The sequence below is a fragment of the Polypterus senegalus genome, chromosome 7, assembly GCF_016835505.1.
Source record: "Polypterus senegalus isolate Bchr_013 chromosome 7, ASM1683550v1, whole genome shotgun sequence".
Classification (NCBI taxonomy): domain Eukaryota; kingdom Metazoa; phylum Chordata; class Cladistia; order Polypteriformes; family Polypteridae; genus Polypterus; species Polypterus senegalus.
The window spans coordinates 183,484,321-183,510,946 of record NC_053160.1 but is presented as its reverse complement, the minus strand read 5'-3'; the positions used below and the strand labels follow the sequence as shown (position 1 = coordinate 183,510,946).

Below are 26,626 nucleotides of genomic sequence, written 5' to 3'. Positions count from 1 at the left end.
ATTATGTTTGGAGCAAAAAGGGAGGGTGCATGGGAGTTTGCCCAACCAGTCTATATGTGTTTTGTGGACTTGGAAAAGGCATTCGACCGTGTCCCTTGGGGAATCCTGTGGGGGGTGCTCTGGGAGTATGGGGTACCGAACCCCCTGATAAGGGCTGCTTGGTCCCTGTACAACCGGTGTCAGAGCCTGGTCCGCATTGCCGGCAATAAGTCGAGCCCGTTTCCAGTGAGAGTTGAACTCCACCAGGGCTGCCCTTTGTCACCGATTCTGTACATAACTTTTATGGACAGAATTTCTAGGCGCAGCCAGGGTGTTGAAGGGGTCCGGTTTGGTGGATACAGGATTGTATCACTGCTTTTTGCAGATGATGTCCTGTTTGCTTCATCAGGCCGTGATCTTCAGCTCTCTCTGGATCGCTTCGCAGCTGAGTGTGAAGCAGCTGGGATGAGAATCAGCACCTCCAAATCTGAGACCATGGTCCTCAGCCAGAAAAGGGTGGAGTGCCCTCTCAGGGTTGGGGGAGAGATCCTGCCCCAAGTGGAGGAGTTCAAGTATCTCGGGGTCTTGTTCACGAGTGAGGGAAGAATGGAGCGTGAGATCGACAGGCGGATCGGTGCGGCATCCGCAGTGATGCGGGCTCTGCATCGGTCTGTCGTGGTGAAAAAGGAGCTGAGCCGTAAGGCAAAGCTCTCAATTTACCAGTCGATCTACGCTCCTACCCTCACCTATGGTCATGAGTTATGGGTAGTGACCGAAAGAACGAGATCGCGAATACAAGCGGCTGAAATGAGTTTCCTCCACAGGGTGTCTGGGCTTTCCCTTAAAGATAAGGTGAGAAGCTCAGTCATCCCGGAGGGGCTCAGAGTAGAGCCGCTGCTCCTCCGCATCGAGAGGAGTCAGATGAGGTGGCTCAGGCATCTGATCAGGATGCCTCCTGGACGCCTCCCTGGTAAGGTGTTCCAGGCACGTCCAACCGGGACGAGGCCCCAGGGAAGACCCGGGACACGCTGGAGGGACTATCTCTCCCGGCTGGCCTGGGAATGCCTTGGGATTCTCCCGGAAGAGCTGGAAGAAGTGGCCGGGCAGAGGGAAGTCTGAACCTCTCTGCTTAAGCTGCTGCCCCTGCGACCTGACCTCGGATAAGCGGAAGAGGATGGATGGCAAAAAGGGTGAGGCTTGAGCCGTCAAACATATGGGGGCGAGCATCATGTTGTGGGGGCTGTAGAAGGTACTGGCGCACTTCACAAAGAAGATGGCATCATGAGGAAGGAAATTATGTAGATATACTAAAGAAACATTTCAAGAGCTCAGCAAGGAAGATGTGTCTTTCGAATGGTCACGGACCCCAAGTATACCTCTAAAATTGTAACAAAATGGCTAAAGGACAACAAGATCAAGGTATAGGAGTGACCATCACAAAGCCTTAACCTCAATCCAACTGAATATTTGTGGACAGAACTGAAAAAGTATGTGCAATCAAGGAGTCCTACAAAGCTCTCCCAGTTACACCAGTTCTGACTGGAGGAATGGGCCAAAATTCCAGCAACTTATTGTTAAGAAGCTTGTAGAAGGCAATCCAAAAAATTTGGCTCAAATTAAACAATTTAAAGACAATGCTACCAAATCTATACAAAGTTTATGTAAATTTGTGACTCACTGGAATTGTGATCTAGTCAAGATAAAGTTGAATACCCTGAGGTCTGTGAACACTGGTGGAAAAAAATGACTTTTACCCTGCACAAAACAATATGCCAAACTTATAGTTTGTTAGTATCAAATCTGTGGAGGGGTTAGAGAGTGAGTTTTGAAGAATTTATCCTACGTGTATGAAAACTTCTGACTTGCGTATGCATATGTTTAAAAATGTTGGCCATATCTTCTTAATTTCAATGAACTGGAGTCACCTTTGGCATACTGGTGTGGCAGTAATTTTTAATACTAGGACTCCAAAAAGGCCAAATATACTCCAAGAACAACTTTTCTCAAAAATAAACCAATAAAATTGTACTAACCACAGAAAAGATGCCCACAATTGGTTTCAGTGGGCAAAGAAGCTTGCTGCTGCAAACAGATTGGACAGGTCATGTCTGTGTAGAATTGTAGTCTCTCTAGTGCAGCAAGAGTTGGTGTGTCCTGAAAAAAACAAAATTCAGAAGTAAATTTACAAATAAATAAATAACAACAGAATATAAAATATAATGGCTGGGCAAGCTTTGTTAAAATGGAATCTGTGGCCACGTTTTACAAGTCCCCCGTGTACTGATTTTGACTTTTCATCATTTCTTTAACGATAAAAATCATAATTGAGTAGCTAATATCAGCACATAAAATTCAAAAATACCATATTCTTTTATGTTGGTAGAACAAATGAAAAATGAGCATGCAATAATAAACATTCTCATTCAATTAATTTTTACACGGCACTCTTCACTTAGTGCAGGTACAGGGGTAAGGTTAGGGAGCGTGCACTGGTACAGTGCGTTGTCACACCCACCACATGACAAAACAGCTCAGGATCCCAGTTGGCAAAGGCAGACATGTGGTCCAGTCCCACTTCCTAGAAATGACCCTCTATATGCTGCAGCCAGGTGTTACGTGGGCTTCCCCTTTGGCCTGGTCCAGCCGCTCGGGACCTCAACAATGAGGATCCTGCAAGTCAGATCACCCTGTGGGAATCGCACCACATAAGCCGTAGTGCTGTAACTGACGCTCCCTAACAATGCAGGTAATGTGCCTCATTCGGGACTCCAAGAGCAACCGCTCGTTCGACTCAATGTCTGAAGAGACCCACAGTCTTCATCTCAGGTCACTGGATAGCGTTCATGTCAAACAAACAGGAAGCACCAGGACTCTAAAGACTTGAATCTTCATCCTTTTGCTGAGATATCAGGAGCGCCACACACTCCTTTCCAGCAACCTCACGACCCCCAATTTCTCTCCTGATCCATTTACTGACTTCATAGGAAGAGTAACCAGAGATGTGAATGTCACTGCCGAGGTACGTAAACCTCTCGATGAGGTCGATACTCTCTCCGCAGACAGACACACTGCTGATGGCTGTGCCCAAGAGGTCACTAAAGGCCTCTGCTGGCAGGTGCAGAGCCAAGTGAAAAGTCCTCGGGTAAAATGTCAGTTTAAATTTTACAAAACACTAAATATAGAATGATTATACACATAAAGTATGACTTCTATCAAATTTTGGATATTTCTGACACTTACATCTTCTGACTGGAGCTGCTGCCGTACAGCACTCACCCGTTCCTGGTGCTCGGGATGGATGTTTTGCTCTTCATTTCTAAGAGCATAAATCAGCATAGATTACTGAAACATGCCTTTTAGATTAGCTCTTTTCTGAAACAAACACATAACACTTAAAAGGGAAGCAAAGTAAGAATATGTACATAAACTTGCATAAAACAATATTTCAAGAAAAATGACTTACTGTTGTCATTGTTGAATTTATTAGTGGGTTAAAAGACTTTTAAGTGGTTATTTAAAGGTTGAATATGTACTCAAATTATAATTCTACACTCTTAATCAACATTTCACTGTTACTTTTTTTGGTTCTACCACTTCTAAGGAAGCACTGTGCCTACAGATGAATGGTATTACAAAAAAGGATCAAAAGTGGAAAACCAGACAATAAAATGGAAACATTTATAAATACACACAAGTCAATATAACACACATTTTTAAAAAACGGACAAATACTTGAGGATTTGGGGGAGAGGGAAAAGGGAGAATGTGCAAACTCCACAAGAGTTTGTGAAAGAGACAGAATTTGAACCCAGGTGTCCCTGGGTAGTATGGCAGCAGCTTTAGCTACTGTACAGACATGTTGCCAATGATAATTCTATATTTCCAAGATGCTGTCTTTGATTAATTTTAAACTGCACATTTTCATCCAAAACAACAAAGAGATCACTCTTCAGAAAGGCACATGCATCAGGTTGGCTTTACAGGTGCAGAATTTCCCCATTTTTGCTTCTCTCTTACCTGAACAGCAGAGTAGCAAATCCACTCAGAAAGGCAAAGCTGAGAACTACAGCAGCAAGAACTTGGTCACTTATTCCTTCTATGATGGAAATTTCTTGATGTGCTGACTCATGAATTCCCCTTTGGTTCTCATCCATGCCAGACTTTCACAAGACAGGTCTGTTAAACAAAAGAAAAAGGACAAAAAATTTTAACTCAAGTAGAAATCTGAAAGGCTGACTTAAAAAGTGGATGGGTTAAGGTAGTGCTGGGAGGTATACCGGTTCATACTGAAAAAAGTTTTTTATTTTTGTTATGATATGGATTTTTCTTATACCGTTATACCGGTTTAAATAGCCTAAACAACGTTCGGAACGTGGCGCAGTGGGAAACTGTTTAAGGGGGGACTTTTTTCACTGCTACACCGCTAAACAGGCATGCAAAGGAGTACATGTGTTAGCGGAGGTATTGAGCAGTGAAAATGGACAGAGAACATTCAGAAACTGAAGCTGCAGCAGATGATAAAGTTGAACAAGATGACACAGAAGAACTTTTGCCGTAAAAAGGAGCCATGTCTGTTGTTGTCTGGAGATACTTTGGTTTTAAAAGGTCGGATGTGGACCAAACAACTATTTACTGCAAATGCTGTCAAGCTACAGTTGTCAACACGAGCAATTTGCTGCACCACCTTAGCCGCAAACATGCTTTGGAGTGCCATGAATGTATGGAACTAAGATTGGCACCATCCACGTCCTCAGGTAAAACTGAAAAAGCTGGAGGACACTCGAGTCAGACGTCACTTGCAGACGTGTTTGCTAGGGGTACTAGATATGACAAGAAAAGCAAGCGGTGGATCGAGATAACCAACGCCATTACAATCCAGACAGCTAACGTGTCGGTGGACAACAGAGATTGTTAACATTAACAGAAAGTGTAGTTGGTTTACAAAACACATTTACTATTTATTCCTTTTCTAAGACATGTTCAGTGCAATACAACTTTTGACAAGCACCTCTGGATATTTTACTAAGGCTAAATGCCTCTTTGGAAGGTTGAAAATATGTTGTCAAAATTAAAGTTGTTTACAAAATTTGTTCAATAAAAAGGTTCTATATTTTGACTGCAACTGTCATGCCACCCCCTTGAAAACTATCACTTTATGGAGCCATGCAAAGCTGTATTAATACTTGTGTGCACATTAAAATGTTTTTTTGTACAATGTACAATTCTTATGACAGTGGAGTAGGTTATTCTTAGCCAGTCTACTGCAGTTTTTGCAAGTGGAAAATGTGATTAACATCCAGTCATGCATGGGGAAAAAAAATACCGTGAAACTGGTATCATTTTGAAAAATACAATGATATAGAATTCTGGTCATACCACCTAGTGCTAGGTTAAGGTGCCCTCCATAATGTTAGTGACAAAAACACATTTCTCATGGATTTAGCCCTCTGCTCTACAGGTTAAAATTACAAATCAAACAATTCAGATGTCATGATTAAAGTTTACGCTGCAGACTTTCATTTAAGGGTATTGTAGAAGGAGAACAGGCACCCCAGCCTGGAAGGAGGATGGTTTCTTACTTGGACAGGAGGCCAAAAGAGAAGTGTAGACGAGTTGGACAACTGGACAAAGAAAAGACGTCGTGCTCAACCAGAATAAAATAATGCTTGGACCGGTGGAAACTGGAATTGGGGAGCAGTTCCAACATCCATACGGCAGGTAGCAGTGGTCCTCTTGTGGCAGCCCAGTTGAGACACCTGCAGGGGTGCTTGGGAGTTTTGGGAGTCCAGAAGTGCAACCCTGTCAGTGTCCCCGAGTGCTAATAGAGGGCGATGTTGGGGAGGACCTCCCTACTTTCAATGTGACCTGGAAGTGCTTCCAGGAAGACACAGTGGGCCAGTGGAAGTATTCCTGGGTACAGCTTGAAAAGAATCCCCCCACCTCACATTGGGAAGTTCGTCGGGAGGCAGCGGGAAACACTCAGTTGGAGGTTGGTTTCGCTTTGTGGTTTCTTCAATGAGCTTTGAACAAGTGATTGATAAACGGTGTCATGGGTGAATAAACATCTTATTTTATCCCAGTTATCCTGTTCTAGGCATTATCTTTGACCCCAGCATGTCATTTAAAGCGCATATTATAAAATTGTCCAAAACATTTTAATTCTGTCTTAAAAATGTTGGGAAGTTAAGGTGCTTTCCAAATATGTTACATACGGAGATATTAATTCATACATTTATTTCTAGTAGGATTGACTACTGTAATGTGGTGTTCACTGGATGTTCAAATTGTTCTTTATGCAGCTTTCAGTTAATCCAAAATGCTAATGCAATAATTATTACAAGAACAAGAAAATATGAACACATAACTCCAGTTCTTAAATCCTTACACTGGCTCCCGGTTAAGTTTAGGGCAGATTTCAAATCCTCCTTTAAACATATTAAGCCTTAAATGGCCGAAGTCTGGCTTACTTGACTGAACTTATCGTGACTTACAAACCAGAATGTACATTAGGATCTCAGGATGCCAGTCTGCTTAGGATTCCAAGAATTAATAAAATAACAGTGGGAGGTCGAGCATTTAGTTACAGGACTGCCCTAAACTGTGGAGTGGTCTGCCTGCTACTACAGTCCCTGACAAAAGTCTTGTCGCTTGTGTACAAATTGACCCGAAGTGCCGCTAAAATATATTTATAATCAAGATTTTGTTACAAGAAATGGGTCATTTTAATCCCATCAGCTTTTGTAATAATGTTTCAGTGCAAAACGAAACTGACAAAAAGTATTCTAATATTCACAGCTTGGTAAAGCCCATTGAGTCAATTTTTGGCAAGACATAAGTGTTGTCGCCTTGTCATATGAGCTTCACCTGTGACTAATAATGGATCAGTTAGGTCTCAGGTGTGTATAAACCGAACCCCAGTACACTAGACCTTCACATCAACTGCAACTAGACCTCTGCAAACATCCCTGAGACTAAAGTGTTGATTATCAAGAGGCTGAAGACCAAATCCACTGCTGATGTGGCAAACACCTTCAATCTGTCTCAGCGTCAAGTTCAGAGGATAAAAAAAAGATTTGAAGAGACTGGAGACGTTTTTGACAAGCCCAGGTCAGGAAGACCCCGCAAGACAACTGCTTGAGAGGACCGTTTGTTGACTCGAAAATCCAAGGCCAGCCCATTTTCCACTGCAGGAGAGCTCCACGAGACCTGGTCACCTGAAATCCCTGTATCAACCAGAACAGTTTGTCGGATTCTGTCTGGAAATGGCCTCCATGGTCGAATCAGTGCCCATAAGCCAGCACTAAACAAAAGACAATTGAAAAACCGTGTGGCATTTGCCAAGGCCCACAGCCTGCTAAAAGGACGGACGCTGGAAAAGTGGCAGAAGGTGGATTTTTCAGATGAATCTTCTGCTGAATTACACCACAGTCACCGCAAATATTGCAGGAGACCTACTGGAACCCTCATGGAGCCGAGATTTACCCAGAAAACAGTGAAGTTTGTTGGAGGCAAAATCATGGTCTGGGGTTACATCCAGTATGGGGGTATGCGAGGGATCTGCAGGGTGGAAGGCAACATCAATAGTCTAAAATACCAAGAAATCTTAGCTACCTCTTATATTCCCAACCATAAAAAAGGCCAAATTCTGCAGCAGGATTGTGCTCCATCGCATACTTCAATCTCCACATCAAAGTTCCTTAAAGCAAAGAAGATCACGATGCTCCAGGACTGGCCAGCCCAGTCACCAGACATGAACATCATTGAGCATATGTGGGGTAGGATGAAAGAGGAAGCATGGAAGACGAAACCAAAGAATATTGATGAACTCTGGGAGGCATGCAAGACTGTTTTCTTTGCTATTCCTGATGACTTCATCATTAAATTGTATGAATCCTTGCCAAACCGCATGGATGCTGTCCTTCAAGCTCATGGAAGTCATACAAGATATTAAATTTGGATCTCACAGCACCACTACTTAATTTGCTGACATATTTTTTGATTTGCCGTAAAGTTGTTCATTTTCTGTATATGCGACAAAACTTTTGTCTTGCCCAAATTTGACCTTTCTGTCTTGATTAAATGATAAATCTTTTTTCAGTGAAACTAATTTATTTCAGTGCAGTAAACATCATTCAGGAGGGCTTTAGCTTTTCATATGAGCTATTTCTAACACCAGTTGATTAATTAAAAGTCAGGTTAAAAGCAGGAGTTTCTACAAAATAGAGAAGCGACAAGACTTTTTTCAGGGACTGTATAAGAGATCCCCTTTCAGTCTGTTTTTAAATCCCAGCTGAAGACTCACTACATCATTTTAGCACACCCTGAATAGAGCTGCTGATTAACTGTGTATACTGCATTTCTGTTGTTAGTCATTAGCACTAGAACATAAGTAATATATTACTTGAGCGCACTCTTCTACGCGGTGGTGTGCTGGGGATGCAGCATAAAGAAGAGGGACACCTGATGCCTGGGCAAACTGGTGAGGGAGGCAGGCTCGGAGCTGGACAGTTTGACATCCGTGGCAGAGCAATGGGCGCTCAGCAGGCTCCTGTCAATCATGGAGAATCCACTGCATCCACTGAACAGGATCATCTCCAGACAGAGGAGCAGCTTCAGCGGCAGACTGCTGTCACCGTCCTGCTCCACTGACACACTGAGGAGACCCCACACTATGCGACTCTTCAATTCCACCCGGAGGGGTAAAACATTATACATTATAGTTATTGTCTGTTATACCTGTCTTGCACCCTCCAACCTGCAATTTTTAACTTGCACTGCATTTTTACCACTCTTTAATTAATTTTTACAGCAGTGGATGGTAATTGATGTCATATTTTAAAGAACGCATGACACTCACTGTATCGTGTGGTCTTTGATGCAGTCTAGCAAATAATAAAATCAAACACCACATTCTTGGCAGTTTTTGTTGACATTTACCAGTGGTGTTGACCTTCCACCCCTTTAACTGATGTCCAGATTAACTGACAAAGTGTAAATGTAGACTTGTATGTTCTAACATTATGCGTAATTATGCCATACATGCACTAGTTTTATGAAGGAGAACATTGTGCAAGGAATAGATACTGTCACACATGTGCACACAGGAGGCAATCAGGGCTTAACTGAGGGTAAGATGTCAGCTCGAGGGTTGACAAGGTGCACTAACCTCTCTTCTTCCTCTTCTACAGAACAACAGAAGGGAAACCCGCTTAAACCAACACCAACTTCTTGAAGAGAACAAGCCATTTCTGATCAATCCTTTTCATCCCCACAAATGTAAGTGCCAACACAACAATAGGTTTCATAACCATAACTGTTTGCAATACTGGAAATTAAGGTTAAAGCAAGCACATGTAATAATGTACAACCTTAATTTAAGATTATAAAATGACAACAAAAGATCAGAAGCAATGCTTCTATGACCAAACAGTAAACTTTGTGAGCTGGAATGTCAAAGGTCTCAACCACAAATTAAAGAGAAAGAAAGTATTCTCTCATCTAACAGGTCTAAATGCCAAGATAGTATTTTTACAGGAGATTCACTTAATCAACATCAGTTGATCAGTTTTCGGTTGCAAAGGGACTGGACTGGAAACATATTGCACTCCAGCTATACAAAGAAAACTAGAGGTGTGGGAATCTTAACTCACACAACAATTTCATATATGGTATCAGATGTAGTATCAGATCCTGAAGGGCGATATGTGATGGTTATGGGTAATTTATTTAATTGTAAAGTGATTTTGATAAATATTTATGCACCCAATGTGGATGATAAAGACTTCATCCAAAACGCATTTTCATCCATTCCTAACTTGAACACTCAAAAAATTGTAAAGGCACGAAGTTACTATTTTTACAAGATGACATACAGGGTGAAATTACACCCCAAATCCCACATCTTTCTAATTCACAAGATCACAGTTCCCTGTAAAACTGTACTTTGCAATGACCATTAACAAGAACCAAAGTCACACACTACGAAAAGCAAGAATTCCTCTAAGGCATTGTTGGGCAACCGGTACGCCAGTGCGCCATGAAAACTTTTGTAAAATATTTAAAATTGCTACTGTTTTTGAACTTTTGGTTGATTAAAAAGATAATGTTTAAAAAAAATATTGTATGTTGGAAAAACAGATAACGGTTAATCAGATTGTTGAATAAACGAATGTATTCATTTTAAATGCAAGTTAAAATTTTCGCTGTTCACCACTCATCATAATATCAACACCAGCGGTGTCAAAAACACATCTTGTGAGACTTAAAAAGTCTTGTCGTTAGAAGATCTCTCTCACTGTATGGATAGAAGAAGGCAGAGCAAATATAGAACGAGAAAATACGAACGCTATATTTCGGCTCTTGCAGACGAGAGAGTATCGCTGTAGCTCTCACCACTTAATCGTCTGAGTATTACTATGGAAAAATTAACCTTATTTTCGCTCTGACACCGCTGATCAACACAGTAAACTTTGTAAACTCAGTGACCTTTTCCAGTTCTTTGTGGTGAAAAACATTTTGTTGTGATGCAAGCATTCGATACTTCCTTGTAATTTAATTCTCAAAAATTATCACTCGCTTTTTATTTATGGTAATTTTAATTAAACTTTATCTAAAAAAATTCATGCATAGTTTATTCTTGTCACAACTTTATTTATGGGCAATCCCTCAAGTGCACCGCGAAAGAAAATTTTTGGACTTAGTGCGCCACAATTCGAAAAAGGTTGCCTTTCAAGGCTCTAGGGGGATCCAGTGAACTAATAATATTAGCCCCTGGGGAAATGAAAAAAAAAAACAAATCTATACTAATAAAAGGCAAAGCCCTCACTGACTGACTGACTGACTGACTGACTGACTCACTGACTCATCACTAATTCTCCAACTTCCCGTGTAGGTAGAAGGCTGAAATTTGGCAGGCTCATTCCTTACAGCTTACTTACAAAAGTTGGGAAGGTTTCATTTCGTAATTCTACACGTAATGGTCATAACTGGAAGGTATTTTTCTCCATTTACTGTAATGGAGTTGAGCTCGAAAGCCGTGGGGGGCGGAGTTTCATGTGACATCATCACGCCTCCCACGTAATCAAGTGAACTGACTGTCAACGCAGTGCATAGAAAACCAGGAAGACCTCCAAAAAGCGCTGAAGAAAACATGCATTATATAATTGAGAAGGCAGCGAAACAATAAGAAGCGAGCGAGTGACATATACTACCATATTCATGAGTTCTGCTACTTCGGAAACAAAGCACGATGTAAACCTACACTTTAAATTAAGTTCATAGACAGGCTACCGCTGGCGTTTCACATGCCCACAGGTAATGCAGGATACAAGTTTAATGAGAGGATGCAGGATATAAACGAGAGTTTTGATCACTTTGTAACTAAGTTAAAATTACTGGTGAAGGGCTGTGGGTTATGCAAATTCCGAGAGACTGTGTTTGTGGGGGATTGACAGTTAAGGCGGGTGGGGGAGTCACGTCATCATCTCCCCTCCCATTCACCTCATTTCGCTCTGAGCTGAGCTCAGCTAACGCCGCCTTCAAGCAACTTCGTCAGACTGCCACCAAATACTCACAGAAAAATCCACAAGTTAATACACATGCTGTCTCTAGAGTTTCTCCACACTGAATCCTCCAGGCACTACTTACAAAAGGTTACATTGACAATCGTGTTACTTTTATTTTTAAAATCTTTCCTTTTCTTAGCACAAGCACAGCTGAGAAGCTTCGATGCATGTGCTCCATAACGCGTTAAAAAATAATGCATTTATTCACACTTTGCAATACAAACAAAGGGGAACTTCTGTCAATGCATGATTTCCTGGTACACCGATTACATTGATCAGCGCATTTTACCCTCGCACCCCCTTGGTTTGAGAAGAAGTATGACAAAATATGAGGTTAACACAGAAAAACAGATCACCAATTCAAGCTTTATGAATAATCGATTCGCCATTAATAATTGTTTTGGTAAAGCCATACTCAGTGTAATCCTCCTTCCATTTAAAATTTTTCCGCCACTAGCCATGATTAAATGAACGGTAAAAAAGTAAGAGCGAGGAGGTGACTTATTTAGGCAGACATATATATGACAGCAACAATCATGACAATGTCAATCATGTTATGTTATTATTAAAATGTTTCCTTTTCTTTTTCATTACTTCTTTAACACACTACTTCTCCGCTGCGAGGAACTGGTATTTTGCTATATATATATATATATATATATATGAATGACCTCCAAAGAGCGCTGAGACTTTTGATCAAGTGAACGTGTCAGCAAAAACTGGGGTCTCCTGCCCAGCAAAAGTCGGCAGCCGCGCCAAGCATAGCTGTGCCGGCCTTTGAGACGCTGACTGCGCTTCTGCCTTAAGTCAAAGTGAGCACTTTTGATTTTTTTCATCCTCCCCCTGAGCTTTAGCCCAGACATGTGCAAACATGGGACCCCTTTTCTACATTGCGGCAAACTAATATTAAGGCGATTCGCATTTTCTTTTGCATGTATACGATTATGGGGTCGTCAGCTCAGATTATAAAGACACGCACACGAGTGGAGGACTGACAGTGCCATCACAGCCGATTAATGGCAGGGACAACTCACCAGTCTACACAAGACCCACCGCGACTGTCCCCAAAAGGCGATCATATCGTCAGCGAACACATCTCTCAATACTATATAAAAGAAAAAGGCAACTTTCCTTTCTTTACACCTTTTTTCCTTTTATCCCAAACCAAAGCCTTTCTCTCTTAACACTGCAGAGGACACAAAACTAATTTTCTTTAATTGCTGGTAATGCCGGTAAGGCACATTACCAGAGGCAGAAATTTGAACGTTCACATAGAAAATGTCATTTCTATACCACAGCCGTCGTGTAGCGCCTTTCAAAAGGGATCTACTACCGAGAGATGATCCATATACATTTTAGCTGCTGTTAGTTACTTACCTGTTTTGTTACACAGTCTTTAAAATGTAGTTTACCTGCAACCACTCCAGTGGTGCTCAATGTACCTGTACTTCTTAAAACGTTAATATTTTACTGTTTAATAACTTATAGACTATATTTTATTATTTTTCCCATATATATATATATATATACACACACACACACATATATATAATTTTTGTGTGTTTATATATGATGTGTATATATATATATATATATATATATATATATATATACACATACATACATACATACAGTGGAACCTCGGTTTATGAGTGTTTTGCAAGACAAGCAAAAATTTTTAATAAATTTTGACTTGATAAATGAGCGATGTCTTGCAATAGGAATAGTATGGATACACTTTGTCTGCTGAGCGTCATGTGATCACAACTGAGCTGATGGTTCTTCTCTCTCTCTCCTTATCTCGCCGCAGCGCTCTCTCTCTCTCTCTCTCTCCTTATCTCGCTCGCTCGCCCAGCGGGTCTCTCTCTCACTCTCTCTCTGGCAATCGTCTCCTATTCTCCGTCTGAGTCTGTGTGCCTCACTCATATAGTCAACATCCGTACGAGTGTATACTGCTTACTACAGCATTGTGACTGTGTGTGTGCGCGCGCACGTGTGTGCTGTGAAGTGCGAGTCCCCATCTTGCTCCCCAAAACACGAAGCTGAGTCTCAGTACTTTAACACCAGCTTTACTCAGCTTGAAACAGCAACAGCGCTGTTATTTATTGTAGCGGGATCTTTATAATGTTCCTTGTATGACCCATTGACGACAGGCGCTATAGCATGTCTGCAATCTTTTGGATGCGCTTATACGGCTTAACTGCTACAGCTCTGGGAGACTGCGATTGCTTTGGGACGCTCTTCCGTGTGTCGTCCCGTTGGTGGAATCCACATGAGTTTAGAAACTCACTCACACCAGCCATGATTCTTTTTAAAGGTAAAGTGCAGGTTAATTTGTATTATGTATTTTACTTTATATTTTGTATTAATCATTTTTATATGAATAGTTTCGGGTTGTGGAACGAATCATCTGAGTTTCCATTATTTCTTATGGGGAAATTTGCTTTGATATACGAGTGCTTTGGATTGCGAGCACGTTTCCGGAACGAATTATGCTCGCAAACCGAGGTTCCACTGTATACATATATATATGTGTATATGTAGATATGTATATAGATATGAAAATATGTATATATATATATATATATATATATATATATATATATATATATAGACTCAAACCCATTATGACAGCAGAAATCCAAGCTGTGAGAAAACACTAAAAAGGAGGCGTGTCAGACATCATGGTACATTTTCTGATGCAGCTAGACGAAAACAACTTCGTGATGCTGCCGCCAAATACACAAAACAATTACTTTGACAATCATGTCACATTATTTTTAAAATGTTTCCTTTTATTTTCATAACTTCTTTAACATACGACATCGCTGCGAATCGCGGGTATTTTGCTATATATATATATATCACAGCGACATTCATAACAGTGACGAAACAATTACATTGACAATCATGTTACGTTATTTTCAAAATGTTTCCTTTTGTTTCTCTTTCCTTCTTTAACACACTACTTCTCAGCTGCGAAGTGCGGGTATTTTGCTATATATATATATATATATATATATATATATATATATATAGATATCGATAGATAGAGATATATATATATATATATATAGATAGATAGATAAATATATAGATATGAGAACAACACTCATATCAATGACAAAACAATTACATTAACAATCATGTTACGTTATTTTTAAAATTTTTCCTTTTCTTTTTCATACCTTCTTTAACACACTACTTCTCCGCTGCGAAGCTTGGGTATTCTGCTAGTATTATATACAGGAGAGTACTCAGTTACTTACATCTGATTAACTACAACCGAGGCCCATTGTCTTAAGAAATTTCACAGATGACGCCGGATAACACAGCTAGTTTTTGGATAAAATGCTTGCAATTTTTGGTACAAACTGTGTATATGGGGCGGAGCCTTCAACCAAAAACTCCAGTTAAACAAACAAAACCAGAGGTGTGGGAATCTTAATTCACAGAACAATTTCTTTTGTGGTATCAGATGTATTATCAGATCCTGAAGGGCGATATGTGACGGTTATGGGTAATTTATTTCATTGTAAAGTGATTTTGATAAATATTTATGCACCCAATGTGGATGATAGAAACTTTATCCAAAACGTATTTGCATCCATTACTAACTTGAACACTCACAAAATTATAATGGCCGAAGCTACTATTTTTACAAGATGACACACAGGGTGAAATTATACCCAAAATTCCATGCATTTTTAATTCAAAATAATACAGTTCCTTGTAAAACTGTACTTTGCAATGACCATTAACAAGAACCAAAGTCACGCACTACGAAAGCAAGAATTCATCTAAGGGGATCCAGTGAACTAAAAATACTATGCCTTGGGGGAAAATATATATATATATTATAGGAGTACTCAGTTACTTACATCTGATTTACTACAACCGAGGCCCATTGTCTTAAGAAATTTCACAGATGATGCCGGATAACACAGCTAGTTTTTGGATAAAACGCTTTGCAATTTTTGGCGTAAACAGTGCACATGGGCCAGAGACTTCAACCAAAAACAAAATGGCAAATGAAAAGCTGTGAAGTCAGTTTTAGCTCAAACTGAAACTGAACCGTTGCTTGAATGGAGTGAAAGTGAGGACGATGTGAATGGCTCATCAGTCATTGATACGAACTGTGAAGTTGGGTAGATTCCGACCTGCCAAGTTTCAGTGATGTTCGTGTTTGTTGTCGGCTTAATAATACTGCTGAGAATTCTGCACCTCCTCTTTGAGGGTAATCCCAGTTTAAAGATGTCTGTTAAGCGTGATTATCTGGACTATTTACAATTTAATAATATTATTCTGACAGAGAAAATACTTGTTGAAATGAAACAATATGTCTAGCAGTTTTGGAAAAGTCACAGTAAATCATTTGCTTGCTGCAGTCACTGGCAGCCTGATGCTATAGACAACATGTGGCCGTTTTTAGTCTCCCGATATTGCTGGACAGACTGGATAAACCAGTCCAGAGTTTGTACTCATCCACAAACTGGTTGTTATAGACAGCCATTTTTAATGAAGTTATGAGAGTCATTTTTTAATAATTACAAAATATTTGTATTTCATTATTAAGAAGGTCTATGATGAAGCCAATCACCAAGCATTAAAACTGTCCAATCTTTGGGATTAGATTAATTAAAAATTTACAGAAGCCCCAAAAAATTAATAAACCCAAAGCATAAAAACTTCTGGCTTGGATAACAGCGAGCTGCTGCCGTCAATAACAGGCATGTAGTAGATCTAGCTTGTGGTTTTCACAAATGAAACCTGCCTACAACTCCTTGTTTGAAGTCAGATAGTTGTACCAAGACAATCATTTATGTTGTCCAGTCAGTCAGGTCAATGTAGCTTACTTTCCTGGGCAGTGGCATGGACAAATTCAGTCCATATTTCAATGTCTCAATCACACATTTCCTGAATCAGGCAATTATTTAAAAATATGCAGAAGGTGTACGTTTCCAATTGTGATATAATTATTGTCAAAAGTCCGATGGTTTACAAGGGAAGGCTGCCGCAGATACAGTACGTTACATCTAAATGGGCCCGCTTCAGTATCAAGTTCTACATGCTGCCTGAAGCCTGCTGTGGATGCGTCTGAAACTCGATACTTTATACCGTTAGAGGAGCCAGGTGGTATTACAAGTATAGTCAATGTGATATTGTGCGTCAGGCACTGATATTCTCCCCTGATGTGTAAAAAAAAAATCTTTTGAGTTCTTCTTGAGTGGATAATGGATGGATGGATGAACAGTGCCTTTTGTGCATTGGTGACGGTTTCAAAAAATATCACACAAAGCATGCATGCTAAATATGCATCAGTGCAGCATGGGATGCTAGCCATACCTTTACTGTGACAGTGTTGACATTTTGGTATTTATGTATTTGTGTTGACACGTAACATTTTTTATTGTTGAAAGAACTAGTGCTTTTGGCTCATTTTTCAGGGGTTGCAGTAGCTTAATGCTCAGGAAGTTAATTGATCAATCGAAGTAATCAGCTAACTAAAAAGTTAGCAAAAGTTATTACTTTTAGTAAGATTGCATAGCATGATTAACTGTGCAAGGTAAATAAATAAATTAATAATACTAGATCTCTAATTTGTAACCAATTTGAGTAGGACAACAATGTACCATTAAACAGAAAATGTGAATTAGATCTTTAAAAGTACTCTGATCTATCAGTAACAAATACAACACGTACACCTTAAAAATGGCGCAGTAGTTGCGTTGCTGCCTCACAGTAAGGAGATTAGGGTTCACGTCCAGGGTCCTCCCTTTGTGGAGTTTGCATGTTCTCTCTGTGTCCGTACTGCAGTTTCCTTTCACTATTCACACATGCAGGTTGGGTGAACTGGAGGCGCTCAATTGGCCATAATGTGTATTTGGGGTTGATGGGATAATTTGGGTGGGTGTGTGTTCGCCCTGCGTTGGACTGGAACCCTTTTCCAGCTTTTGTTCTTGCTTGTGCCCTAGGCTAGCTACAACAGGCTCCAGCACCCCCTCGTGAGCCTAGTCTGGGTTAAGCAGGTTCAACTGAGAAAGCGTATACAATCTGGATGAACAACTTTGGGTATTTTCTTCCAAAATAAACTAAAATAACTGCAAAAAAGATCCGACAACAATCAGCCAATCTAACAGCAGGAAAACCTGCAACTGAATCCAACTACATTGTTTTTTATTTAGTTTAAACAGCCGTTGTTTGGGACTTGAGAGACTTTCGATACGGAATAGAACAAAAAAAAAAACAAAGAATTTCACAGCTAATATTTTTGCTATAACATGACAACCCGGCGACAACTCTCCAAGTCCACCATGCAAATGATTCTAAACTGCGTAAGCTTTGCCAAATATGACCCATTAAATCACAGGAGTTAAATGTCACAAGGGACGCCCTAACTCCCACATATTAATTCGCATTAACAGTTAAAAGTGCCACAGAGATCAGCCCGGCGCTACATACCCACGCACTCCATTGGCCACACGATTACTTCCGCGCTCCAGAGGCTGCGGGCTTTCCTTAGCATTCAGACGTAGAAAAATTCCATAACCTCTTATTAGGCTGTCCTTTGATATGCCTGAAAGCTTCTTTACACGAGTGGATTAGTATTCAATGTCTAAGAGTTAAAATTATAATGTAAAGACTTTATAATTATTATTTTTATTTAAAAATGTTTGCGAAAAATGCTTCACTTTAGTTTTGACGTTACTTTCAGTCAGGCGCATTTTTAGCTACAAGTGCTGAGTGGCAGTCTGATGCAGGACCCCGTTGGGTAGACAGAGAGAGAGAGAGTGAGAGAGAGAGAGAGAGCGAGCGAGAGAGCGAGTGACTGTGTGAGCGAAAGAAAGAGAGAGAGAAACCGGCGGGGCTGGTCTGTGTCTCTCCGTTATCGTTTTATTATCGCCGTATTTTATTTTTATTCTTGCATGTATCCAGCGGGGTAACTGCAACAAAAAAAGGATTACGTGAAAATTACAAGGGGTGTGTGGAGGTATTCTTTCTTTTTTCCCTTTTGGCAACCTGGGTGCACCCTGAACGTCTCTAGCATTTTGTTTTATTGTTCTTTTGTTGTTTACATTGGTGTTGTTTGTTTTTCACTCCTCCCAGCGGGTGGCTGCTGTCTGTGGGTCAAGATGAATCCCTTGGAGTCGGTTGATCGGGTCGAGCTCTGCGAGAGTCTGTTGACGTGGGTGAGTACTGAGCTTCCTCTCCGTTAACATCTCGAGTAACGTTTGGGCTGAGTCTTGTGAGCAAGACAGCCGGTCAGGCAGATCGCGTTCTCGAGTGGCAGTTTTTATTAATTGCTGCTAATATCTCCTTGATAGTGGTGGTGCCGCTCAATCTTATGTTGTTAGATCCAACGTCCAGTGGTGACAGCGTTTATTGAAATGGCAACGGTAAGCCAAGATCCAGTGACAGAAGTTTCCAGTAGGAGTTCTGTTCCTTTTTATGTTTTTCCAATCACAATGTTTCAGATTTTTCTCGTACTGTAATTCAGCGCAGATAGAAAATTGACAAAGTAAACAGAACTGCATGTAGATGTTTTTTAGCATTTAATGAAATGCGGAATGCTTTTAACTTTCAGTAAGTATCCTAGCAACTTTAAGTTGACTTAATATATGTGTACTGTAATAAATATCCGCAAGCTCAAGTTGTGATCTGAACAGTCAAGTCTTTATATTTTATGTTTATTTCAATTTGGTCACCCCTGGCCAAATGACACACTCCGTTGACATTCAAGGTATAAAATTGTAAAATACAGCTTCAAAAGCCAACAAACTAAAACAGTGACGTTTTTATAATGTACAGTTGTTAATTATTAGATGGACTGAAACAAATCAAAAATAATAAAGGTGGCATTTGAAAAGGTTTGGGAATCCCTTCAGTTATAAGATCTCTGCACTCGTAAGGTAGTTGCTATTTAATTTTGCTTAGCTCATTAGGCATTCATCTGTCGGCTAATGACAGTCCAAGGTGAGGTCAGGTTGGGGAGCATGCACTGGTACAGCACATTGCTGCACCCACCATATGACGAAACAGCTCGGGACCCGGGTTGGCAACCCCCTCAGACAGATGCGTGGTCCAGTCCCACCCTCCAGAAACGACCCTCTATTTGCCACAGCCAGGTGTTATGTGGGTGTCCCCTTGACCTGGTCCAGCCACTTGGATCCTCAACAATGAGGATCTTGCGAGACAGATCACCCTTGGGGAATCGCACCACTGGCCATAGTGCCGTAACTTACGCTCCCCCACAATGCAGGTAATATGCCTCATTCGGGACTCCATGAGTAACACAAACTCAAACCAGTGAAACCCAAAGATTCTCCAAAGAGACACAGCACTAAAGGAGTCCAGTTGTCATCTCAGGTCACTGGACAGCATCCATGTCTCGCATCCATATAGCAAGACAGGTAGCACCAGGACTCTAAAGACTTGGACCTTCATCCTTTTGCAGAGATATTGGGGGTGCCACACACCCCTTTCCAGCGACCACATGACCCCCCCCCATGCTCTCCCAGTCCGTCTACGGACTTTCTAGGAAGAGTTACCAGAGACATGAATGTCACTTCCGAGGTAAGCAAACCTCTCTGCGAGGTCGACACTCCCTCCGCAGACAGACTCACTGCTGATGGCTGTGCCCATGAGGTCATTAAAGGCCTGGCTGTTGGATTTTAGCAGGACCCTTGCAAGCCCAGACCCTCAGACTCCTCGCTCAGTCTCTCAAGAGCCCTGATCAGAGCCTCCATTGCCAATAAGTTATTTGACTATTCAAGCACTGACCAACACTCAACAACCATGGGCTCCTCTAAGCAACCGACGTAGGATCTGAAATTTAAACCACTTGATGTGTACAGAGCAGTTGAAGAGTATAAAAAAATTTCAAAGCGCCTCCAGCTTGCAGTTACCGCAGTCCGAAATGTCATTAAGAAATGGGAGTTAAGGTAAACAGTGGAGGTGACTTCAGAAGAGGTAATCCACCTGAAGCTAAGCATGTTTGAGCCGAGTCAGGTCAGTACTTGAATGGGCGATCAACTAGGGAAAACTTGTGTTGGTATGGCCATCAGGGGACGCTTACCCGGTAGTTTGTTTGTGGATCCCAATACCCTGTTACAGTGATGGGGACACAGTGCTTTGAAAATCGGTGCCATCCTCTGGATGAGATTCCGACCCTTGGTGGCCATAAAAGATCTCTGGACATCTTTTGAAAGGAGTACATGTCCTTTCTGTCCCCAAATGACACCAGTCTCTAACTGGCTAACTAGCTGTCTCACGTTTTTTTTACCACCTAATAGCTTATGTGATGAGCGTACTGGCGCAAGAATGGGTTGTGTCACATCATCCAAGTGGGTGCTGTTCATTGGTGGTGGTTGAAGTGTTTTCTCACTGTCTATGGAAAGTGCTTTGAATAGGTTATATATTCAATATATGCTATATAAATGCAATTAATTATCTCTCTATATATAAAATCCAAAGTCTGTATGTCTGTCCGCTTTTCAGTAGAGAAGTACTTAACGGATTTAGATTGGGCTTCTTTCTAGAATTTGCTTGAACATTCCGGTTGAGTTTACGACTCCTCTCATCGTGCTAAGAATCATAGTTTGCTTGCGGTACCGACTTATTTCCGCGAATCCAAGAGAGATTCAGCAGGCCGGGCAGAGGGGGGGAGGGGCCTTTCTCACTCACACACCAGCCTCGGGGTGTACCTTACATCCGCTTAGCTAGTAAACAAGAGAACTTCTTAACAGATTTAGATCGGGCTTTTTTTCTGGAATTTGCTTGAACGTTCTGGTTGATTTTGCGACTTCTCTCATCGTGCTAAGAATCATAGTTCGCTTGCAGGAGTGATATATTCGTGCTAATCCGAGACAGAGGCTGTGGGCCAAGGGGAGTTAGTCTACCTGTGTGTTTTGGAGCGTACCTTGCCTCCACTTAGCTAGCGATACCGTTTTGTTTATTGATTTTTAAAGTTTGTCCCGTTTCACTAATACGTGGGTGGAGCTGCGGTGGACGGCTAGTTATTAATAATAATATTACTGTAGTTAACATCCACCAGCATAATTTGTACCATTTGTATAATCTGAACAGATATTTTTCTTTTCAATCACTGTCAGTCTTAATATAGGTTTATATGTAATACCGTTTCTTGCAAAAGTTTGGACACCCTTGACCAAGTTACATATTTTGTTGAGATTGAATTGAGATCAATAGGGAGACTTAGAAAGCATTCAGGCTTGGGCAGACTTGTGGCAGGAGAAGTTTTATTTATTTATTTATTTATTTATTTCTTAAATTTTGTTAGTCCATTAAATAAATCATAACTGTACATTAACATTTACATAAAAATGTTTTAGTTTGTTTGCTGTCAAAGTTATATTTACCAACTTTTTGACTTTGCATGTCAACAAAATATATAATTTGGTGAGGCTTGTCCCAACTTTTGCATGGAATTGTATGTTTATACAATATTATATTTAATACTTGGTATTGAATTTTGTTTATTATGCAAACTTCGGTTTGATGGCCTAATTCTTGTTTGCTGTGTTTTTAATGTGATGTTTTCATCTCTCTTTGACAAACTAAATTTCCCTCTTGGGACGATAATCTTGAATGTGACTTGAACTGAATATCCTTTCTTCAGTAAAATGTGCTGTGTTGGCAACCTTCTTAAAGGAGTATAAACTAACAATTCTGAAAGTCGGAGACGCTTGTAATAAATTAATGATTGTTGCACTTTGGTTGGTTGGTTGGCATGGTAGCAAAGTGGGGGAGCATAGGATGCTGGGTTGATTTCTAGCAGCAGGACCATTTCTGTAGATTTTGCTTCTTCGTCTACACCAGGGGTGTCCAACTCCAGTCTTGGTGGGCCGCAGTGTCTGCAGGTTTTCATTCTCACCCTTTTCCTAATCAGTAATCTGCTTTCACTGCTAATTAAAATATTTTCCTTTCATTTTAATAGACTTGTTTTGAAGGACTCAGTCCTCTGAATTGGTTCTTTTCTTTATTAAATGGCAGCCAAGCAGAAATTCGATATAAAGTGAGCCAACAGATGACCAGCTAAATTGGGTCTTCAAATTCCAATCAATTTCATTCCAACCAGTTTCTTAATTAGAAGCAGACTTGTGTTGTTAATTAAGCGTGTTATTTAATTCCATGGCCTCTTGCTGCTCTCGTTCTGCCACAGCAGACATTTCCAAAACTATTGATTTTCTGTTTTTTTTTTTTTTTAAGAACAACGTCAAAATGTTTTGGTGACCTGAGCCAGATCTACCTTATCTGAGACCCTCATCTTTTCTATGTTTTCAGATAATGTGATTAGCTGGGAGGTATTTTTTGTATGTGGATTTCTCGTTTACTCGGATGTAATTGTTGATGATTTGGCATGATCCTGGATCTGTCAGTTTTTCGAAACTCTTGCTGGATGTGTTGTCATAGCAGCACATCCAAATAAACAAGGATTAGCTCACACACTTAATCAGTGTCCGTGCATGGAATTCACTCAGTCATGGCTTCGCCGTTCATGAATAAGCAACCAATTGATATTGGTGCGCAAATTATAAGAAGAGAATTTCATATAGAGAGGGTTTTGCAAGATCGGTTATTGCTCCCGCAGGAAGTTCTTTTCGAAAGATACCCCTTTAGCCGAGGGGGAATATTGTACCTCAAAGATTTATTAGCACCTTATATTATATTCGAAGTCAAACTAGGTGAAGTCATGCTCTCACAACCACACAGACAGTATGCATCGCTTTGAGTTATTTTGCAAGCGGCACTTTTTTTATATACTGTAGGCGATGCAGAAAATCGATCTAAGAGTGCAGTTTTCCAGGCAATTTGTAAGGTCTGGTTGGCGATGAAATATTTCCTTTGGGTTTTCATAGTGTTTCCTGGACACCTGCGTGTGCAGACAATAAAAGAGGCGTTTCGTGCCATTGCAGGTAGGTAATACACAGGCACAAACACCCACAGTTCCATAAAGAATCTCACAATCAGCCTAACATTCTCATTACCCAGAATTTCCAAATGTGATTGGGCACATGGGACTGATCAGAGTGGAGTCTGATGAAACATTATTTGGAAAATGTACCTCTCCTCCTGATGAATAATCAGACACAGTGTCTTCATCAAATAGTTGACCTTCGTCAATATCTCGTTGGTCAGACACAGGTTCTAGGGATATGACATTCCCTGCAACTGACCCAACAAAAAAAGAGGGCTATATGGAACATACCTATGGCACACATTGAGGACAAATGCATGCAATGACCATCCTTTACCTGAAATGAAGTGACCACTGCATCCTGCCACCGGTTCTGAGGAGGAACTTCCCCCTGGAATGCCCTCAGAAACAGGGCGATGGGCATTTTGCTGGAGAGCCAACTCTTCTGCAGGGGTTAGGTCTGGACCGCGTGGACCTCCACCTTTTCTTTGCTTGTCTGCCTTCTTATTAGCTTTAAAATGAATTTTTTTTTTTATATTATATATGATTCTTTATGTCAACAATTCTTTAAATAGTTATATACCAGTATTTACCAGTTTGAAGTATATTCTTGTACTTCACTTTAACCTGTTCCCATGTTCTCCTTGTGCTCACGTTTGATCTGGAATTATGACATATTAAATAATAATTAATCTGACACATAGGAAATTAAATGCTGCATTCAGTAAGTACAATGCACACTACTTAGCATTTAATTTGTCGGCCACTTTTTGCTAGCCGTCTTTTCTGGTTTGGGCTGCTTTTGCAGTGTTACCCCTTGTGCATATTAAATCTTGAAATTCTTCATATCCTTCGAATAAAATGTCCTGCTCAGCTTGTGTGAAAAAAAATGCGCCCATTCTTTCGTCATTTTGTTACAGCCTATCAAAGACTTGCTGATCATGTTTTCTAGACTCAATATATATGGGGTTTTCAATCAGCACGGTTGCACGCATTCATCTCGGATGATTAGATCCAGCTAGACTAATCTACTACACGGCATGAAAAAACGATTTATCCTGGATGAGCTTCACCGGCATTAACTCATCCAAGATGAGGCATCTGATCTCGGATGATTTAAGTGACGTACGGAAAATACCCCCCTGGTCATTTGGTGCCTTGTTTTGTGTCTCATTATTGTTTGGCTGTTAATTAAGGAAAAAGAAACAACTAAGGGATCTGAGTCAAGTGAATTAAAACTAAAACATTTGATTAGCAGCAAAAATGGGTCACTAATTAAGAAGATGGTTAGAATGAAAACCTGCTGCCACTCCGGCCCTCCAGGACTGGAGTTGGACACCCCTGGTCTACACAAAAAATTGACGTCACTGCACAGCTATAACAACATGCGGTCTTTGGTGTCTTCAGACTGGGAAGCTTGCACTGACCATTTCTTTCCACTTGGTTTTGTCTCCAGCTTTTTTGATGTTGGCTGCCTGTCACCTCTTCTACATCATTCATCCACCACCACCACCTTCTTCTTCTTTTTCCTATTCTGTTTTCTTTTTCCAGTTCCCTTCCACGATTTTGCAGTGTTCTTCACTAACCAAGTTCCTAGCAATATGACCGAAGAATTGTTTTTCACTTCAATATTGGCTCCACTAGCATTGGTTTCGTCATACCAGTTCTTAGCATCACTTCCTCGTTTTGTAGTCTTCTTCATTCAGCTAATTTTCAGTATTCTTCTGTAGTACCACAATTCCAAAGCTGTTATTTTCTTCCTAAGTGCCCACGTGAGAGCAAAGGTTTCTGTGTCATACCGCAGACCGGACCATACTGGTATAGCTGGCAGTTTCTTCTTTGTGTTCAGAGGCAGGTTGTTTTTCATAAATTCTTCATGTTTCCTGAAACTCTGCTTAGATTTAGTATTGTTCTCATTATTAAGTGTGCAATTTCAGTGAGTGAGCCCTGTGGTGGTCTTCCATCCTGTCCAGAGGTAGTATCTGCCTTGCTTTGATGCCACTTTAATAGGCTCCTGTTTTCTTCAGGCCGTTAATGGAAGTAGTGGAGTATTATGTAGCTGATTTATACGAAGTGCATTTTCTGCAGTAAAGATGTTTTGAGAGCAATTAGACACAAGTGCTCTATGTGCTAAATATATATAATTTAAGCAGTGAGAGATATTAATAACTGTAAAAATGTGTCTTTTTACTGAGAGTCACATCCCAAGTATTTTCGTGTCAAGTCAAGTGGCTTTCTTGTCACACCATCCATAACACCATATTACAGCATACAGCGCTATGAAATGACGTTCCCCGTGACCGCGGTACAAGTGCAAGACAAGTAGAACAAACTACCCAATAAATAAATAATGGGCAATACATTGTAGTAGATTGTCTGTCTGTCTGTCTATTATATATACAAATAAAATCCAACATCCGTCTGTCTGTATATTTTATATATATTTATATATAAATAAAATCCAACATCTGTCTGTCTATTATATATAAATAAAATCTAACATCTGTCTGTCCGCTTTTCACGAGAGAACTACTTAACAGATTTAGATCTGTTTTTTTTTTTTTTCTTTTTCTAGGATTTGCTTGAACATTCTAGTTGATTTTGCGACTTCTCTTATCGCGCTACGTATCATGGTTCGCTTGCAGGAGTGTAATATTTGCGGTAATCTGAGACAGAAGCTGCGGGCCGAGGGGAGGGGGGCGGAACCCTCCTCGCTCACATGCCAGCCTCGGGGCGTATCTTACATCCGCTGAGCTAGCGAATGAGAGAAGTACTAAACGGATTTAGATCGGGCTTTTTTCTAGGATTTGCTTGAGTTGATTTTGCAACTTCTCTCATCGCACTAAGAATCGTAGTTCACTTGTGGTACCGATTTATTTGAACTAATCTGAGACAGAGTTTGCAGGCTGAGGGGAGGGGGGAGAGTGACATCAGGAGTTGGGAGCCGGGCAGGGCCCTCCTCGCTGTCCTGCTTCACTTCTACGTGGGCAAAGCCGTGAGAGGGGGCTAGTAATAAATAAAAAAATAAAAACAGTGGTAACTAATGTACTGGATATAAATAAACTACTAGAAGCAGAACTGTGAGGAGTCTGGGCAGCCAAGGGAGAACTTGGCACAACTCATTTGGATGCTGCCAGATCAAAGT

General features: G+C 40.6%; 2 protein-coding genes across 6 annotated transcripts in view; one reads left to right on the top strand and one right to left on the bottom strand.

The window, feature by feature from the left end:
- rnf170 (ring finger protein 170) overlaps positions 1–18,087 on the bottom strand; it is a 30,308-nt gene extending 12,221 nt beyond the window's left edge. Inside the window, exons 1-4 of one of the 2 annotated variants that reach the window (XM_039759697.1) lie at positions 18,006–18,087; positions 3,997–4,155; positions 3,220–3,295; positions 2,013–2,133 (exon numbers count right to left, since the gene is read on the bottom strand). In XM_039759697.1, coding sequence (XP_039615631.1) covers positions 2,013–2,133; positions 3,220–3,295; positions 3,997–4,133 — 334 coding nt within the window. In that variant the 5' untranslated portion in view covers positions 4,134–4,155; positions 18,006–18,087. Of the gene's footprint in view, positions 1–2,012; positions 2,134–3,219; positions 3,352–3,996; positions 4,156–18,005 lie in introns of those variants that run through there. The other variant, XM_039759698.1, reaches the window with a different exon arrangement.
- Positions 18,088–18,340: 253 nt separating this feature from the next.
- hook3 (hook microtubule-tethering protein 3) overlaps positions 18,341–26,626 on the top strand; it is a 133,147-nt gene continuing 124,861 nt past the window's right edge. For all 4 annotated transcript variants that reach the window (XM_039759693.1, XM_039759692.1, XM_039759694.1 and 1 more), the window contains exons 1-2: positions 18,341–18,534; positions 18,651–18,733. In XM_039759693.1, the coding sequence (XP_039615627.1) occupies positions 18,677–18,733 (57 nt within the window). In that variant the 5' untranslated portion in view covers positions 18,341–18,534; positions 18,651–18,676. The remainder of the gene's footprint in view (positions 18,535–18,650; positions 18,734–26,626) is intronic.